This window comes from Pongo pygmaeus, chromosome 15 (genome assembly GCF_028885625.2).
Source record: "Pongo pygmaeus isolate AG05252 chromosome 15, NHGRI_mPonPyg2-v2.0_pri, whole genome shotgun sequence".
NCBI lineage: Eukaryota > Metazoa > Chordata > Mammalia > Primates > Hominidae > Pongo > Pongo pygmaeus.
Genome location: NC_072388.2, coordinates 71,666,691 through 71,684,925, shown reverse-complemented (window position 1 = coordinate 71,684,925; position 18,235 = coordinate 71,666,691). Strand labels below are relative to the sequence as shown.

General features: G+C 48.7%; 1 protein-coding gene across 6 annotated transcripts in view; it reads left to right on the top strand.

Moving 5' to 3' along the window:
• The window catches only part of DPF3 (double PHD fingers 3), a 279,265-nt gene that overhangs the window by 137,202 nt on the left and 123,828 nt on the right, over positions 1–18,235 (top strand). For all 6 annotated transcript variants that reach the window (XR_010123747.1, XR_010123749.1, XR_010123748.1 and 3 more), the window contains one exon: positions 3,942–4,049. Coding sequence is in view for 3 of the 6 variants with exons in the window: in XM_063651786.1 (XP_063507856.1) it covers positions 3,942–4,049 (108 nt within the window). In the remaining 3 variants the exon portion in view is untranslated. The remainder of the gene's footprint in view (positions 1–3,941; positions 4,050–18,235) is intronic.

Here is an 18,235-nt window from a genome sequence, read left to right as displayed (position 1 = left end):
TAACTTATAGGAAGATAGATTTTGATTCAAAATAAGGTCATGGTGAATCTCTTTATCACAGTAAGAGTTGGCCGACAGTGGGACACTCTGTCCTGTGACATAATAAATTCTCCATTGAAAGGAAGTTTCAGGGGCAGCTGTGAGTCCACCTCTCTGAGATCCTGCCGAGAGAGAGCCTTTCCCTGGGGGGCTTGAACCGCCATAGTTCAGCTCTGGATGGGGAGAGATGAAGCTACTTCAGTTTTTTTCTTCCCCATTTCAATTGCTGTTGCTATCCCATATCATTCTTCTCCCCTCCCTCCCTCCCTCCCTTCCTCCCTCCCTTCTTCCCTCCCTTCCTTCCTCCCTTCCTTCCTCCCTTCCTTCCTCCCTTCCTTCCTCTCCCCCCTCTCCCTCTCTGTCCCTCTCTCCCTCTCTTCTCTCCCCCTCTCCCCTTCTTTCCCTCTCCCTCTCTTTCTTTTCTTTTCTCTTCTCTTCTTTCTTCCTTTCCCTTTCTTTCCTTTCTTTCTTTCTTTCTTTCTTTTCTTTCTTTTCTTTCTTTTCTTTCTTTTCTTTCCACAGAATCTTGCTCTGTCATATAGGCTAGAGTGCAGTGGCGTGACCTCAGCTCCTATAACCTCCACCTCCTGGGTTCAAGCAATTCTCCTGCCTCAGCCTCCCGAGTAGCTGAGATTAAAGGCATGCGCCACCATACTGGCTAATTTTTGTATTTTTGGTAGAGATGAGGTTTCACCATGTTGGCCAGGCTGGTCTTGAACTCCTGGGCTTAAGTGATCTGCTGGCCTTGGCTTCCCAAAGTGCTGGGGTTACAGATGTCAGCCACTGTACCTGGCCACTCTTCCCTCCCTTTTCTCTCCCATTTCGTCTTCTGAATTCTGAATAGCTCGTGCTTTGTCTGTGAGAGATGCCCAGAACCCTCAGGATCCACCTGCTGAACTTGTGCAGTGCGCATAACCAGCTATATTTGTCTGGAGTCTGCTGACCATAAAGGCATCATCTGATTGTGTGTGTGTGTGTGTGTCTGTGTGCATCACATTTGTGCTTACACATGGGCAGGAGTGTTGTAGCTAGAGTTGCAGCTCGAAGTAACAGAAAAGTAGTTTGCCCAGTGGGGTATGTGAAGTGAGGGGTAGCAGTGGCCTTGGTTACCAGGGAGGACTGGTTTCCCCTCTTGTCTTCGGCCACTTGTTTCCCCTCCTTCATATCCCCTCCCCAGACCTGGGCTCACTCCCCAAGGTTAATTTCCCTGACAGCAGCTGTGACTCCATCCTCCTTCCCCACCTCCATCTACCACACATGCACACACACGCACACATATGCACACACACATATGCTTTGAGTTATGTGCCTCCTGTTCTAATGAGATAAACAACATAAGTCTCATGGGGCCCTGCTCTTTCCTCTGTAAGTGGAACTCCAGGGCTAAATGTGTTGTTCCTATAAAGGAACCCTGGTGCCTGTCAGCCTGTTGAGGAGGGCAAGGAAGGGGCCAAGGAGCCCCAAGAGAGCTCTTGGGACCATTTGCTTGTTGTGATGAGGTGGATTCAAAGCAGACATCAAAAAGAAGCCTGTTTCCACCCTCACGGCTAAAGAACCAAGCGGCAGCATGGTGGATGGGGCAGGGGGTCCGTCATGTTGCATGAGTGTGGAGTCCAAGACTAGGTCAGCTAACTCATGACAATTAACAACTGACATTTGTCATCTTTGTGGATATAGAGAGCTTTCTCTTGAATATAAGCAAATCCCCATGACAGCCCCTAGGAGGGAGGTATTAATGTTATTAATGCCCTTATCTTACAGGTGAGGCAATAGGCTCAGAAAGGTGTTAGGATGCTTCCCAGGACTCACATGCTCTTCCTTTGCACTGCAGAGCATCTCCAATCCAGCAGAGAAAGAATGAAACAAAAACAGCCCCTTCTTCTGGAGATTCTAACTAGTTGCTAAAATGAATTCTCCCAGAAGAATGGGCCTAAAGCTCCAAGCAGAGTGGCCTGGGGCTTCTCTGGTACCGCTGACCACCAAGCACAGTGACTGCTGTCTCAGGGAGGGTGTAGGACCTGGACAAGTGTGGAGGCTTTTGCACTCTTGCCACGTAGACCTTTGGAGGGTGCTGGTGGGGGCCAGCTCACTCTTACTTACCTGTGTTTGATTAGGTTGGAAACACCGTAAAGCAGCCACTGGGGCACGAAGGAAACCTAAGTCCCAGAGACGGCCATGGTGGGAGAGGGGGTGCAGGGGGCTCCAGCCTCAGGCCTGAGCCTCCACTTCTGGAGTCCCTCTTGGATGCTTTGGATCTGGGTGGATGAGTCCCCTGGAGCCAGGAACAGCAGGGCCAATGGTCATTTGATTCTGACATTTCTGAGTCCAGGTCAGTTCTGGTTTCTAAGAACCAAAGGGGCGGGGTGGTCAGAACCTCCAACTTGCTCACAGTCTTGCGAGCTGTGGAGCAGCTGTGTGATTAAACATAAAGAGACCTGAGTATTTTGGTTCCTTTAATGCTGGGATAATTGACTCTGTTTTGGCCCCATCCCAATAAATGGGTAGAGTTGACTGGTAAAAATGAAAATGAATGAATGAGTATATAGCAATGAAAGTTACATAGATTTTCTCTGAAAGGTGAAAAATGAAGCCGGTTTCCCTTCTTAACTTTTAAGGGCCCTAAAATGGAAGATAGCAGATGGGAATCAGGTGCTGATGTTTTCTGAATCCATGGTCCTAGGTGTGCACAGTGACACTTTTGTGGTAGGCCGCCTGCGTCCAACAGCTGCCGTGTGCCACATTTACCTGCAGAAGACAGTTGTGATTTTAAAGGGAAGCTGCAATATATTCATTCATTAATTCAATGAGTATTTAGTTTGGTTCTGCTCTGTGTCAGGCACAGTTCTGATTCTGGGGTTTCTGACAAGAACAAGACAGAAAAGTCCCTGTCTTCATTAGGCTCTTCTTCCAATTAGGGATTGGTTGGCTTGCTGGTTTATTATGGGGGGTATCAGACACTCTCTTCAGGACTGCAAATCACCTAGCCAGTCTCAAATACCTGCCTCTTCACCCCTCAGCCTCCTCTCCACCCCATTTCCCTGGAAATAGTCTGTGAGCTGGCATGGAGAAGCCCCTCCATTGAAGGGGCTCCTTGAAGTTCCTCCAAGGCCTGTGGCTGCCACCAGAGCCACAAAATTGTTGTCGGGTGAGCAGGAAGGCTCCTCATGGTGCTTGGCATGACAGCAATGCTGTTGGTGTCAAAGGCCACACACACAGGGTGGCATGTAAGCCCAGCCCCTGGCCTCCTGCCTATCTTTTTTTTTTTTTTTTTGTAAGGCCCAGGCACGTAGGCGGGGATATAGAGGTATGCGGGCTCTGCAGGTCATGTGGCCTGGTCACCAGAGTGGGTTTATGTTCTCATGGGGGCTACACAAGGCTCCATTTGCCTACAGTGAGCTGCCAGCAGCTGGGAGTGGGTGGGAGATGCCTTTGAGTAGATCTAGTGTTTTTGGTTCTGTCTCTTTGCGATGCTTCTCAACCCAGGCTGTCCATACAACTGACTGCTGCTCCATTTTGAAGGGAACCTGCTTAACCTGGTTCAGGATGGAGGGGCAGTGGATAGAGATCCACTGCTTTGGAGACACTGCAAAGGTCCCTCTTGTCTGAAGGTCCAGTTGGTGATCTCTCCAGGCAGGAGAGCAGAATTGGTTTTGGTGAAGGCAATGGCTCTCGTTGGCATAGGCTTGCTGAACAGCATGGTGGAGCTGACAGAGCCAGCGTCCTGGGGTCAGATGACCTAGATTCAGCCTCGCCACCACTAGCAATCAGCTTTGTGACATTGACAAGTCACTTCTCTCCGGGCTTCAGCTTCCTCTCCTTGTGAATGACAGGGTTAGTCAGGGTAGTTTCCAAGGCCCCTTCCAGCCTGGAGCCTTTAATCTTTATATTGTCTCTGTCCACAGGCCTTGCCCCGGGCCAGCTGTATACATACCCTGCCCGCTGCTGGCGCAAGAAGAGACGATTACACCCACCTGAAGATCCAAAACTGCGGATGCTGGAGATAAAACCTGGTCAGTGCCCTCTGGACCTTGGCTGGGTCTGTGATGGGAAAGGTGGGAGGACTGGGCGGGGCTCAGGACAAGGTTGGTTTGCTCCTTTGTCCATAGAGCTAAGTTTTCCGGGAGAGGGAACATGCCCACATTGTGCTTAAGGGTGCACCTCTGTGCCTGCTGAGTAGAAATATGACCACGTGTCCACCTGAGCTTTTCTCCCCTCTGGGTGTCTCATGCCTTCCCTTTGCTACCCCGGGAGGAAAGAAAGCAAGCAGGAGCAGCGTGGGCCCAGTTGCAGGATGACTTTCCTAACAGAACTGAAGGATGTGCAGCTCTTTCGGGTCATGTGATACCTTTCTTGTGGCCTCAAGTAAGGAAATCTTGGACCAGTTTGTATGTTTCTAAGGAGAAGAGAATACACCATGGACCCTCTACCCCTTACCCTGTATGAGCTTTGGAGCATCTTACACAAAAAGGGGCCAATTCACTAAAAATTGCACTTACCTTGGATGAGGATGGAAGAGTTTGAGATTACAATTTACCCGAGTGATGCAGATTGCTCTGAGGCCACACGGAAGGAATTGGTGGGGTTATGTCTATACTAATCTAATATATATATGTTTTTGAGATGGAGTCTAGCTTTGTTGCCCAGGCTGGAGTGCAGTTGTGCAATCTCAGCTCACTGCAGACTCTGCCTCCCGAGTTCGAGTGATTTTCCTGCCTCAGCTTCCCCAGTAGCTGGGATTACAAGTGTGCACCACCACTCCCAGCTAATTTTTGTGTTTTTAGTAGAGACAGTGTTTCACCATGTTGGCCAGGCTGGTCTCAAACTCTTGGCCTCAAGCGATCTGCCTGCCTTGGCTTCCCAAAGTGCTGGGATTATAGGAATGAGCCACCGTGCCTGGCCTATGCAGATCTAATATTACACTTCTGACTATTTGGCTGTCTTCAGACCTGTGTCTGTGTTGCAGCAAGCCAAGTGATTACCCCAGGCCCTTAGCTTTAAAGGCATCTTTGTTTTTGAGGGTGCCAGGCTGGGATGTGACTCAGGGTGATAGGGACAGTGCTGTTCAGTGGTGCAAGTAGAGTTGACATACTTCCTCCCACTGTCACCACAGCATTGCAGACTGTCAAGGCTGGCTGCCTGGCAATGGTACCTCACTCCTTCCTTTCAACACTGGTCCCTTAGGCTGACTTTGCTCTGCAAAAGCTCTACCTACAGTTCCAGGGTTACGACTGCTTTGATTGTTCGCTTCAATCCATATTTCACTTGAATAGAAGTTTTATTTGTTAGGGGTGAGCGGGTGCCAGATTCTCCAATGTGCTCTCTCCCAAGTCTCCAGGGTCCTTATACCAATTTATAGACCCTTGCAGATACTCCAGGGTGATGACCAAGATTGTCCCAACCGCTGCCTTGTTGCAGGTTGTAGGAGATCAGGGTCTCCTAGACCAGCATGATGCAATAGAAATATAATGCAAGCCACGTGTATTGTTTTACTTTGTCTAGTAGTTACATTAAAAAAAGGAAAAAGAAACAGGGGAAATGAATTTCAATAATATATTCCATTTAACCCAACATATCGAGAACATCATTTCAGCATGTCATTGATATAAAATCGTTTATGATCTTTTTTGGTACTCTTTTTCAATTCCATTGTGTATTTTACACATCCCCACATCTCTTTTTGGACTAGCCACATTTCAAGCACTCAGTAGCCACATGTGGCTAGTGGTGACCGTATTGATCAGTGTGATTCTAGACCTACATTCAAAGTGCGGTCCTGGCCTGCAGCGGCAGCATCACCTGGAGCTTGTCAGACATGCAGAAGCTTGGTCCTTGCTCCAGACCTGCTGCATCAGAACCTGCATTTTATCAGGATCTCCTGGAGTGCATCCCCAGAATGCATGATGAAGTGTGAGAAATGCTGGTCTCGAAGACTTACAGGTAGCTAGGCTACACGTCACTCCAGCATGACCATAAGCACCAAAAAAGCCTTATGTAATTTTTAAATTAAAAACTTTCAAAATTTATTTGACTTTGAGTAGGTAATACAGTTACATGTACAGTTTTTTTTAAATTTTATTTTTTAATTTTTGTTTAGAGGGTAGGGTCACGCTCTGTTGCCCAGTCTGGTGTGCAGTGGTTGCAATGAGCTCACTGTAGCCTCCAGCTCCTGAGCTCAAGCACTTCTTCCACCTTGGCCTCCTCAGTATGTGGGGACTACAAGTGCATGCCACCATGTCTGGCTAATTTTGTCTTTTCTGTAGAGACAGGGTCTCACTATGCTACCCAGGCTAGTCTTAAACTCCTGGCTTCAGATAATCCTCCTGCCTCGGTCTCCCAGAGTGCTAAGATTACAGGCAGGAGCTACTGTGCCTGGCAGTTATGTATTTTGACATTCGAAAGATAAAAGGATATACTGTATCATGAAAAATAAGACCTAGTCTCTCCAAAGGTAATCAGTGGTAGCAGTTTTTTTTTTTTTTTTTTTTTGAGATTCCTTGAAGAGATAATCCAAGCATGCACCAGGAATTAAATCTATCTGACTTTCCCTCCTCTTTTTACACAGCACAATCACTTTGGATTTTGCACTTTTCAATTAAAAATGTGCCTTAGATATTGTCCACAGCAAAATATAAAGAGTTTCATTTCGTTTTTGTAATTACATAATATTCCATTGTATGAATGTACCACAATTTGTCTAACTAGGCTGTTCTCAATTTTTGTTTCTAAATTTTCCGATTTAACCAGTGATGCAATGAATATTTTGCATGTATATGAGGATGTCTCATATGTAAGTTGTCAATTTAAAGGGTTTTATTATAAGTGCTTGACACGTTTTAAATTATTAGTCTTTATTCTTAACATTTCTATAAAAAGTCTTGGTTAAGAACAACTTATATTGGACTAATTAGGTCTTCTTTTATAGAAGCAAAGACATTTAGCACTATACGATACCTTAGATATCACTAACTGATTCTTTATTTTATTGGAGTCTAGACAGTTTAAAAAACTTGTTCAAAGTCACACAGCAATTTGTGTGGGTCCAGCAGAGAATCTAGGTTGCCTGATTTCCCTGTTCAATGCTTTTTCTGCTTCCTCATACTATTGATAGGTACACTAACTTAAAGAAACTTTAGCAAGCCTTCTTCTCTTAAAACCTTTATTTTATGATTATAAAACAATATATAAATTATTAAAATAACCAAGAGATAGTTGGAATTCCTTTAGTTATAAACATTAGAAGCTCAAGTCAAACTATCTTAAGCAGAAAAAGGGGAGTTGGCTCATGTACCAGTAAATCCCAGGGTTTATCCTGGTTTCAGGCATAGCTGCATCCAGGTGCTCAAGCATAGTGAGCATAGCGAGGGCTACATGTCTCTCTTTACCTCTCTCTCTCTTTCTTTCTTTTTCTTTTCTTTTTTTTTTTTTAAACAGGGTCTCACTCTGTCACCCTGGCTGCAGTGGCACGATCACAGCTTACTGCAGCCTCAGCTTCCCCAGATGGCAGCAGGCAAAGAGAGAGCTTGTGTAGAGAAACTCTTGTTTTTAAAACCATCAGATCTTGTGAGACCCATTCACTAGAATGAGAACAGCATGGGAAAGACCCACCCCCATGATTCAGTCATCTCCCACTGGGTCCTTCCCACAACGTGGGAATTAGGGGAGCTACAAGATGAGATTTGCCTGGGGACACAGGGCCAAGCCATATCATTCTGCCCCTCCCTGCTCCCAAATCTCATATCTTCATATTTCAAAACCAATCATGACTTCCTAACAGTCTTCCAAAGTCTCAACTCATTTCAGCATTAACTCAGAAGTCCACAGTCCAAAGTCTCATCCAAGATAACGCAAGTGCTTTTGCCTATGAACCTGTAAAATCAGAAGCAAGTTAGTTAGTTCCTAGATACAATGGGGGTATAGGCACTGGGTAAATACAGCCATTCCAAGTGGGAGAAATTGGCCAAAACAAAGGGGCTACAGACCCCATGCAAGTTCAAAATCCAGCATGGCAGTCAAATCTTAAAACTCCAAAATGATCTCCTTTGACTCCATGTCTCATATCCAGGTCATGCTGATGCAAGAGGTGAGTTCCTATGATCTTGGGCAACTCCACCCCTGTGGCTTTGCAGGGTATAGCCTTTCTCATGGCTGCTTTCATGGGCTGGCGTTGAGAGTCTGCGGCTTTTCCAGGTGCAAGGTGCAAGCTGTCAGTGGATCTACCATTCTGGGATCTGGAAGATGGTGGCCCTCTTCTCACAGCTCCACTAGGTGGTGCCCCAGTAGGGACTCTATGTGGGGGCTCCCACCCAACATTTCCCTTTCACACTGCCCTAGCAGAGGTTCACCATGAGGACCTCACCCCTACAGAAAACTTCTGCCTGGGCATCCAGGCATTTCCATACATCTTTTGAAATCTAGGCAGAGGTTTCCAAACTTCAGTTCTTGACTTCTGTGTACTCACAGGCTCAACACCACATGGAAGCTGTCAAGGCTTGAGGCTTGCACCCTCTGAAGCCACAGCCCAATCTCTATGTTGGCCCCTTTCAGCCACAGCTGGAACAGCTGGGACACGGGGCACCAAGTCCCTAGGCTGCACATAGCAGAAGGACCCTGAGCCCGGCCCACACAACCATTTCTTCCTCCTAAACCTCCAGGCCTGTGATGGGAGGGGCTGCTGTGAAGACCTCTGACGTGCCCTGGAGACATTTTCCCCATTGTCTTAGGGATTAATATTGGGCTCCTTGTACTTATGCAAATTTCTGTAGCCAGCTTGAATTTCTCCTCAGAAAATGGCTTTTTTTTTTTTTCTATTTCATTGTCAGGCTGCAAATTTTCCAAACTTTTATGCTCTGCTTCTCCTATAAAACTGAATGCATTTAACAGCACCCAAGTTGCCTCTTAAATGCTTTGCTGCTTAGAAATTTTTTCCACCGGATACCCTAAATCATCTCTCTCAAGTTCAACATTCCACAAACCTCTAGGACAGGGGCAAAATGCCCCCAGTCTCTTTGGTAAAATGTAACCAGAGTCACCTTTGCTCTAGTTCCCAACAAGTTTCTCATCTCCATCTGAGACCACCCTAACCTGGACTTTATTGTCCATATCACTATCAGCATTTGGGGCAAAGCCATTCAACAAGTCTCTAGGAAGTTCCAAACTTTCCCACATTTTGTTGTCTTCTTCTGAGCCCTCCAAACTTTTCCAACCTCTGCCTGCTACCCAGTTGCAAAGTTGCTTCCATATTTTCAGGTATCTTTTCAGCAATGCCCCACTCTACTGGTACCAATTTACTGCATTAGTCTGTTTCCACACTGCTGATAAACACATACTTGAGACTGGGCAATTTACAAAAGAAAGAGGTTTATTGGACTTACAGTTCCACATGGCTGGGGAGGCCTCACAATCATGGTGGAAGACAAAGAGGAGCAAGCCACATCTTACATGGATGGCAGCAGGCAAAGAGAGAGCTTGTGCAGAGAAATTCTTGTTTTTAAAACCGCCAGGTCTCGTGAGACCCATTCACTATCATGAGAACAGCATGGGAAAGACCCTCCCCCATGATTTGATCATCTCCCACTGGGTCCCTCCCACGTGGGAATTATGGGAGCTACAAGATGAGATTTGGGTGGGGACACAGAACCAAACCATATCACCTAGCTAATTTTTTTTTTTTTTTTTTTTTTTTTTTTTTTTTTTTTGTAGAGATGGGGGTCTCACTATGTTGCCCAGACTACTTGCAAACTCCTGGCCTCAAGTAATCCTCCTGCCTCGGGCCTCCCAAAGTGCTGGGATTATAGGGATCAGCCACCACACCCAGCCAGTCTCTCTGTACCTTTAACACTCTCTTCTCCTCATAGGGTAAGTGAGGCGGCTGCCAGCAGCTCCAGTCTCAGCACATACCACACCCAGCCGAAAGGCAGTCACCCTCAACAGCTGTGGCAGAGAAGGCCTAGGAAGGACAGATTAGCTGGTTGGGGTTATTTCCCTACCACAACAAATGGCTGCCACCCAGGGGGTGGGACACTCTGGTTAATCATCATCATCATAACCAGAGTCTGAAGAGCACGCTGTAGTTCACGCGGCATTTTCTTTCTTGTCAGCTCCTTGGTCCTTACCATAGCCCTGGGAGGTAGAGAGGGAAGGAAGAGGTAAGAGGGTTGTGAGCCCATTTTAGAGGTGAGAGAAATCAGACTGTGGACACAGCCAAGGAGAATTTGCTGTGCTGCTCATGTATCTGAGAAGCCCATGTTGGTGGGATTGAGGCAGGCAGCTATTTCTCGAGTGTTTGTGCCTTCTGCCTAAAGACATTTACTTTGGGCACACGGGCCTGCCAGTGTTTATGCCTGGCCTGTGGGTGAACATGGAGCAGCTGAGTTCACAGCTGGCTTTGGCCATGCCCCATTGTTGGGCCTGCCGTAACATGCAAGGGGAAGGGAAAGGAAGAACCTAGGGCTAGCGGTTTGCTGTAGCCAAGTCCCCACCTGCACATGGCGTCTTGTATCTGTGATCATTTGAGAGGCTTCTTCAGCCTCTGCCCAAGGAGGAGGCAGAAGTGGCTAGACCAGGTTTCCAGTGGTGAAAGTCCACCCCAGGGATGGGCAGGGTCCCGGGGAAGGACCCCATCTGCAGAGACAGGTGCCGGCCTTTGCGATGATCGGCCCTCAGGGGAAAAGTTGGGTTCCCCCAGGGCAGGCTTATTCCTTCACACCAGCCACCAGATGCTGCGAAGCAATGAACAGCCAGGGCTGGAATGAGTGACTGTCACATGGCAGAGCACCTTCTCAGAGGAACTTTATTCCCCTCTTTGGGTAAACAGACCTACTACTAGGCCTACTAAAAACGTAAAAACAACCCCCACAAACCCCAGGGCAGATGCTTGTCATTTCCCAATCGTCTTCTCAGTCTGAACAGCCAGGGCTGCGCCTAGCTCCCAGAATGTACCACCACGCCAGCCTGCAGCTGTGGGTGGTGAATGAAGAGGCCGTTGGAGTGCCCTGGAGTCAGTGGTAACGAGCCTCAGCCTGGTACCTCCAAGCAGCCAGGGCCCATCTAGAGAATGAGAAACAGCGCAGCCAAAGAAATGTACCCACTGTCTTCCTAGAGGTGACGCAAGTTTGCATTTGAATTTTTTGCACAGGCCAAAATTTCAGAAGAGTGACTTCATCCAGGGCCTTGGCTAGCCCATATGGTTTTGTTTGTGCAAAAGTGGAGGGTGGTGCCCCCTGGGGGGTGGATGTTTACAAAATGTATGATGCCCTTTCTGGTGGGTTAGTAGAGCACGAGCTAGATCTCAGCCCCTCTTCTGTGCACCTGGTGGGGGTCCCTTTGGGGGCACAACCTGCCCAACTTCCAGAGGCTCTGCCCTCATCATTCATAAAATGCAGTTTCTACTTGAGAGGACTCCTCCCTTTTTTTGGGGTATGTCCTCCCTCAGGAGGGTTAACAGGGCTAACTTGGGCAGTATTTTAAAATAACTATCTCTTATTTTTATTCCATTTGATTTGGGCTCAGGGAGAGCTCAGTTTTTTGGCTGATACTTCGTGCGTGACTCAGGATAGAGTCAATGGCCAGAGTCTCTGGAGAATTTGCTGCAAATTCCTAGGAGGTGAGGACCATTAGCTGGGTGGACTGAGGCTGACATTCTCAAGGAGAGGGGAGCAGGTGAAGGAAACAGAGATGGAGATGGAGGGAGAGGCTCTCTTTTACACATGCAATGGAATTGGTATGACCTTTTTAAAGTACAATGAATAGTACCTACCAGTATTTAAAACACACATGCTCTTTGACCTAGACATTCTATTGCTAGGAACTTATTCTATAAATAAATATATGCATATAATATATATTGGATATATATTTTTTATTGTGGCATGGTTTGGAATAACAACAAAGAATGGAAACTTCCAGAAGATCCATTGATGGGGACTAGTTAAATATATAGTACTTGTATATTCTATGAATGGAATATTATTTTATCCTTTAAAATAATGAGTAAAAAAAATGGAGAGATGTTAAAGATATATTGCTAAGTGGCAAAAAAAAACAAATTGCACAACAAAAAGCAAATTGTACAACATTGTATATAATCCTCTGGGCAAAACTTGCTGAAGAGCGATAATTTGTCCATCCTAGGCTGCATCTCTTTAAATTTATGGGAAGTGGAAGACTGAGTTTATGTTGGAAGAAACCCAACTAACCAGCCCACCCACCCTTGGTGCCCCTCCACACCCAGCCCCTGAGGATGCCTGTCTTTTCCTGTTCTTCCCTCCCAGCCTCCTGGTGTGAGCTCCCTTTGACAGAGGATGCTCAGGAATCTAGTTATGCTTAGGACTCTTGAAGCCCACCTGGGTTCCGCCATCAGCACACCCTGACATGTCCTCATCTTCTCGGGGAAGAGGGAGAATAGTCTGCCCGCTCTTCGAGAGACTGAGGGGCCACTGGCCTGGAGCAGAATTGTCTCAAGGCATGAGTTTCCTTCCACGTCAGACTCTCCTATGGGCAGTGAGGAGATGTCACAAAAAATTTATGCCAAAACTCAGCTTGTCCCTCCTGTATTCCTTTCTGTCCCTGCCTGAGTTCAACAGTGATGGGCAGGTTTCAGCAACAAAGTCCAGGGGTAAAAAGGGTCAGAGTTGTCTCTGACCTCAGGTCTGTGGAGCTCTGTCAGGAAACCAGGTCAGGGCAAAGAGATGGGGGTGCACGTTCAAGAATCTTGAGGGCTGTTGGAGAAGATCTGAGGACAGGGCCACAGAACCATCCTTTCCTGATTCAGTCCCCCGAAGCACTTTGCTCATGTGGGATGAGTGGACCTTCCAGGCTGGAAAGTGGGGAGCTGGGCCTGGGTGACATGGCAAGACCCTGTCTCTACAAAAAATACAAAAATTAGCCAGGTGTGGTGGTGGGCACCTTTGGGTGGCACTACTAGGGAGGCTGAGGTAGGAGGATCAATGAAGTCCTCGAGGTTGAGGCTGCAGTGAGCCATGATTGCACCACTGCCCTCCAGCCTGGGTGACAGAGAGAGACTCTGGCTCAAAAAAGTGGGGAGCTGGGTCTTGGCTGACATCAAGTCATTTGTTCCTGGGTGAAATTATTCCCTCCTGGAGTGACTCCCAGTCCTGCTCTCCTCACCCCTTCAGTGTGGTAAATGTACCATCCCTCTTCTGTTTCTTTATTATTTGCTGAAAATAAAAATCTGTCTGCATGGGGGTAGAAAGGGCCTGAGATCTGGGAAGAGCTCTTTGGAATTTGAAAGTGTTCTTGGCGTCCCTGGACCTATGTGTTTCTCACGCCAAATGTCACCCCTCTAGTCAGTCTTGAATAAACATCTTGCAACCTCCTACTTGCCTGGGCATCTGAAGGACAACACACACAACATTATTTCTCCCCACTGACTGAGGACATTGAGTTCAGTGTTCTCTGCAGCTTGCACTTGGCCACAGAGGCAAACGCAAGGTGTTTCATGATGTAGACATCACAATTCTACAACATGAAGACTTGGGCAGGGGCCTGGTGCCAGCAAGGGGCCTCCCCCGGACCATCTCCCCTGGAAAAGGGCTCTGTCCTTGTGAAGGGGGAGTGGAGCTGGCAGAAGAGAAAGGTGGAGAGTAAATATCCACCAGAAGGCCTGGGAGCACAGCAGATGTTGGGCAAAAGCCAGCTGATTAAAAAAGAGGCCTTTAACTTCACTTTCTTTCTTTCTTTTTCTTTTCCTTTTTTTTTCTTGAATGAAGAAAAGACAAAGGCTGGAAACAAACGTTTACTTGTGTCCCCTTGAAGTAAATGCCCAGATAGTCTGCTTAGATCAATTTAGCATCTTTCAACCCCAGACCTTCGGTCCCCATGGTCTAGGATAGATATTATCTTCATTTTAGAAGTTGGGAAACTGTGGCACAGAATTAGGAAGCCAATTTCCCAGGGGATCCTGGTGATGCCAAGGACGGAGCCCTCCGGGGAGCCTGCTGGAGCTGGTGCCATGTTGCTTCAAGGCCCGACACACTCACTTATCCTGGACCCGCAGATGAAAAGGGCTTTACAGTTGATGCTCCTCCTGTACCTAGAATGCACCTGAGGCCTTGTCGATCGCTTCTGCTCCAGGACTCTTGGGGAGCAGGGTGGCTCTTTGCCACCCTTGCTGAATTCCGAGGGTGATGGGAGGGAGGGCAGCCAGGGATAGTGTTCTTTCTCTTGTATTTTTTCTGTTTTTGGCAGTCCTTCAATGACTGGGGATGAATGACCAGGATGATTGCCCCCATCCCATGTCGTTGGGGGAAACTCAGACAAGAGGGCAGGAGCCCCGAAGATGACAGTGGCTTAAGGTGTCCCAAAGCAGAGAGGGCCATAGGCCGGCCAACAAGCAAGTCATAGGGACCTGCAGAGGGGTATCCCCCAAAGGGGTGGTCCAGGCGGAGGGACTTGAGTCTCGCCTGCTCGAGCAGGGGTGGTGAGGCCTGCTTCACCCTCCCAGGGTGCTGTCCCTGCTGCGCCGAACTGCCAGAACTCTACAGATGGGAGCAGGCTGCGGCCAACTTCCCCAGCTTTTGAAAATCCTGCATCTTAATTAGTTCCCTACTGCTTTTGTACATGGCCCACATTTTAATAGTCTCCAGGCTTCTCCACCATTTGCTCTCTGATGTTCGGTGCGATTTCTCTTCTCCTCAAGACAGTGCCCCTGGCTCCTGTGACACCCTCCCAATCCGGGAACAACTTAAGGAACGCCGAGGTGCCAAGCATGTAACCTGAGATTGATGAGCCTGTCAGCGGCTCCTTCTTCCCCCAGCCTTCCCCCTCTGCCGTGTGCTCTTCAGATGGATGAGCCAGGCAGGGGTGGGCAAGAAGGGGGAGATGGAGGAAGGCACCCGCGGAGCCTCGAGCCAGGTGTGAGCCAATGGACAATGCGACCTTCTCCCGGCCTGCAGAGGAGTCTGGCTGTGTCCTTCCGAGGGGGAAGGACGCTCCGGCTCCCACCCCCATCTGTCAGTGCTTATCTGTCTCTGGGCAGGGGGGGTTGCCTGAGCTTGGTACGGCTGGGAGAATGGATGCCTTCAAGTGCATCAGGGGGAAATGACCAGTCATTTATCTCTTTCCTGCAGTGTCAGAGCCTGCAGCCATCCATCTGGAGGCCTGCACCGGCAGCTTCATCAGCTCTGGTTGGCCTCATGAGAAGGGGAGCTGGAGCGAGGTGGGCAGGGCGTGCAGCCCCCACTCAGGCTGTGGCTATTACGTGCTGGAAGTGACCTGCTCCTTTTGCCTTCCTGTCAGTCTCAGGAAAGGAGAAGGGACTGGGGGACGAAGTCTGTGTGTCCTCAGCTCTGCTCATGTTCCCCAGCTCTGCTGGTGTTCTGCAGGGCTCTGGGAGCTTGGGCTGGCCGAGGAGGTGGGCTGGCAGCAGGCAGTGGGCAGGGCAGTGGCACGGCTGCTGCCGAGTGTCCACGGTCATGTTTTGCAGTGGGACCTGGCAGAGCCACGTGTAGAGCATGAGTTGTGAGTCTGAGGGATCACCCAGTTATGCCATCACCTGCTCACCTGTACCTCTGCCCACGGGGAGGTGGACACCTTGACGGTGAGGGCCCATCTGTTTCTTCAACTGTATCCCTAGCACCCAGCATGAGGCTTGGCACATAGTACATGGGCCGTAAAGATTTCTAAAGGGATGAGGGAAAGAGACATGTTTGGTGTTTGATCTTAACCTTGGAGAACATGACTTAGCTCTCATAATCTTCGCTTCACAGATGAGGGAGGCTCCACCAGAGAGGAGAAGCCTGGGGCCGCTGAGCTTGGCTTCCCTTGTGGTTCCCAGCCTGGCCTGGGGGGCCTAAGTGTTGCCATCTTGGCTGTTAGGTTTTGGGTTGTAGGGGTCTTCCCTGTCCAAATATCCTTGTTCTGCAAGAGGAGAGGCACCAAACAGGGATCACAGGCCTAGGTTCAAGTCTAGATCCTTCCAGCCACTGGCTTTGTGATTTTGGACAATTTCCTAACCACTCCTGTCTCAGTCCTTCATCTGTGAGATGTGGGTCGTGGTGGTTTTCGGGGTTATTCTGAGAGGCATGTGGGATGGAGGGTGGAGGACTTGGCAAGTGTGAGGAGGCACTGTGATTCCACCTCCACACTGCACTGCTGGGTGGGTCTCCGCAACACAGTTCCCGTCCCCAGCACAGACAATGAATTTGCTGCAGACAGCTCGCTGCCCCACTGGAAAAGTGTGTGCCATCTGGCCCAGAATGGCAACTCATTCTGCCTTAGAGTCTATTCATTTTGTTGTATTTATTTATTTTTAGAGATGGGCCTTGCTGTGTTCCTTAGGCTATATTTGAACTCCTATGTTCAAGTGATCCTCCTCCTGCCTCAGCCTCCTGAGTAGCTGGGAATTCCGGCATGCGCTATCATGCCCAGCTCTGTCTTATAGCCTTTTAAAAGGCCCCAGTCTATAGATGACCTAGAACTTGGCCGTGGGACCCACCTTCACCAGAACCACAGCTTGCAGGACCTCACTCCTGTGTCCCAGAACTCAGCCCCGAGGCACCCATGGCCCAGGGCACAGAGATGAACTGGGAAGGCCTCCTCTCTGCTTTTACTACACCTGTTAAACCATGGTACGCCAGGCCAGGCCCATGTGGCTGGATCTTTTTCTCTGCCCTTGGCCTAGGCTGGTCCACTTTCTTCTTGAAGAACCATTCCTCCGTGGACTCACCCTGGTATGGCTTCACACCTTTGCCCCCTTTGCATTGACACCGGCCTCTCCACTTGGCCTCCATCCTGGTTCACTGGTGGGGAAGCCCCCTCCTCTCCTGGTTCACCGGTGGGGAAGCCCCCTCCTCTCCTGGTTCACTGGTGGGGAAGCCCCCTCCTCTCCTGGTTCACTGGTGGAGAAGCCCCCTCCTCAGGGGACTGCTCCCCAGTGCTTACTGCCCCCAGGACACATCTGAGAACCACAATGTAAGTACCATGAGGACAGAGCTCTGTCCATATCGTGCATAGCTCCCTCCCCAAGCACCAGACTCATTAAGAGGCTCCATACATTTTGCAGTAACTCCTCACTAGTCACCCCACATCTGCTCCGACCCCCTTCACTTATTCTCAGAGTGATTCTGTTAACATGTAGGCATCATTATATCATGCTTTGTTCAACACCTCCAGCGGCTTGCCATTGCACTTGGGGTGGACGCTAACATTCTTGCAGGTGCCTACATGACCTTCAGTGCCCCTGTAGCTCCCCAAGCTGGTCTCCTACCATCCCCCGGCTCACCCTGCTCCAGGCAGATGGGCCGGCTTCAGAGCTTTTGTGCTGAAGGCCCCTTTGCCTGGAACGTCTTTGCCTGGATGTCAGCGTAGTCCCCTCCCTCTCTTCCTTCAGGCTTGCACTTTCCTGGCCACATTTAAAAGTGTAACCCTCCTCCCATCATCCTGACGCTCCAACTTCTCCTCCTTGGCTCTGTTTTTCCTCCAAAGCACTGATTACCATCTGTCACACTGAAGGTTTCACTTGTTTGCTTCATGTATTGTTTCTCTCCGGCTAGAATATAAATTCTATGAGGGCCGAGATTTTTGTCTCTTTTCTTCAGTGTCATTGCCCCAGCACCTAGAACAGAGTCGATACATAGTAGGTGCTTGATAATTACTTGCCAAATGAAGGGATAAAGCAGGGTATCTTCCACTGTGGCTCTGCCATGATTTTTCCCCCCGAAGCTGCAGGAGCAATGGCCACCCTGGACTTGGAGCAGCACCAGCGTCTGCTTTCCAGCTGCATCTCATTCTCGGCCTCTTCCATCCTCTTACCTGCCTCAGATTCCGTTTGTTTCCATCCTCCCTGGGCTCATGCCCATGGTGGGGTTAGCTGTGCCTCACTCACCACATCTGGTGGTCTTAGAGGGTCAGAAAGGTGAGGGTTTTTTTTTGCTGAAAAGCACAAGGAGAGGGAAACTGTAGGAGGTGGAAAGAAGGGAGCTCATACTTATTGAGCATCTCACCTGTGCCAGACACTTCATATGTATTATCTCCTTTGGCCCCATAACAATAGTGGGGAGTGGGTTTTGTTCTCCCAGTTTTACAGATAACGAGATCAGGGTCAAGTGTGTGCTTTAGGGTAATGGAGCTGAGAGTTCACCCCAGAGCAGCTTTTTGCACTTTCCGGTTGTCTGTATTTCTTTGAACTATGCATTTTTTTTTTGTTTTTTGTTTTTTTTTGTTTTTTGAGACAGAGTCT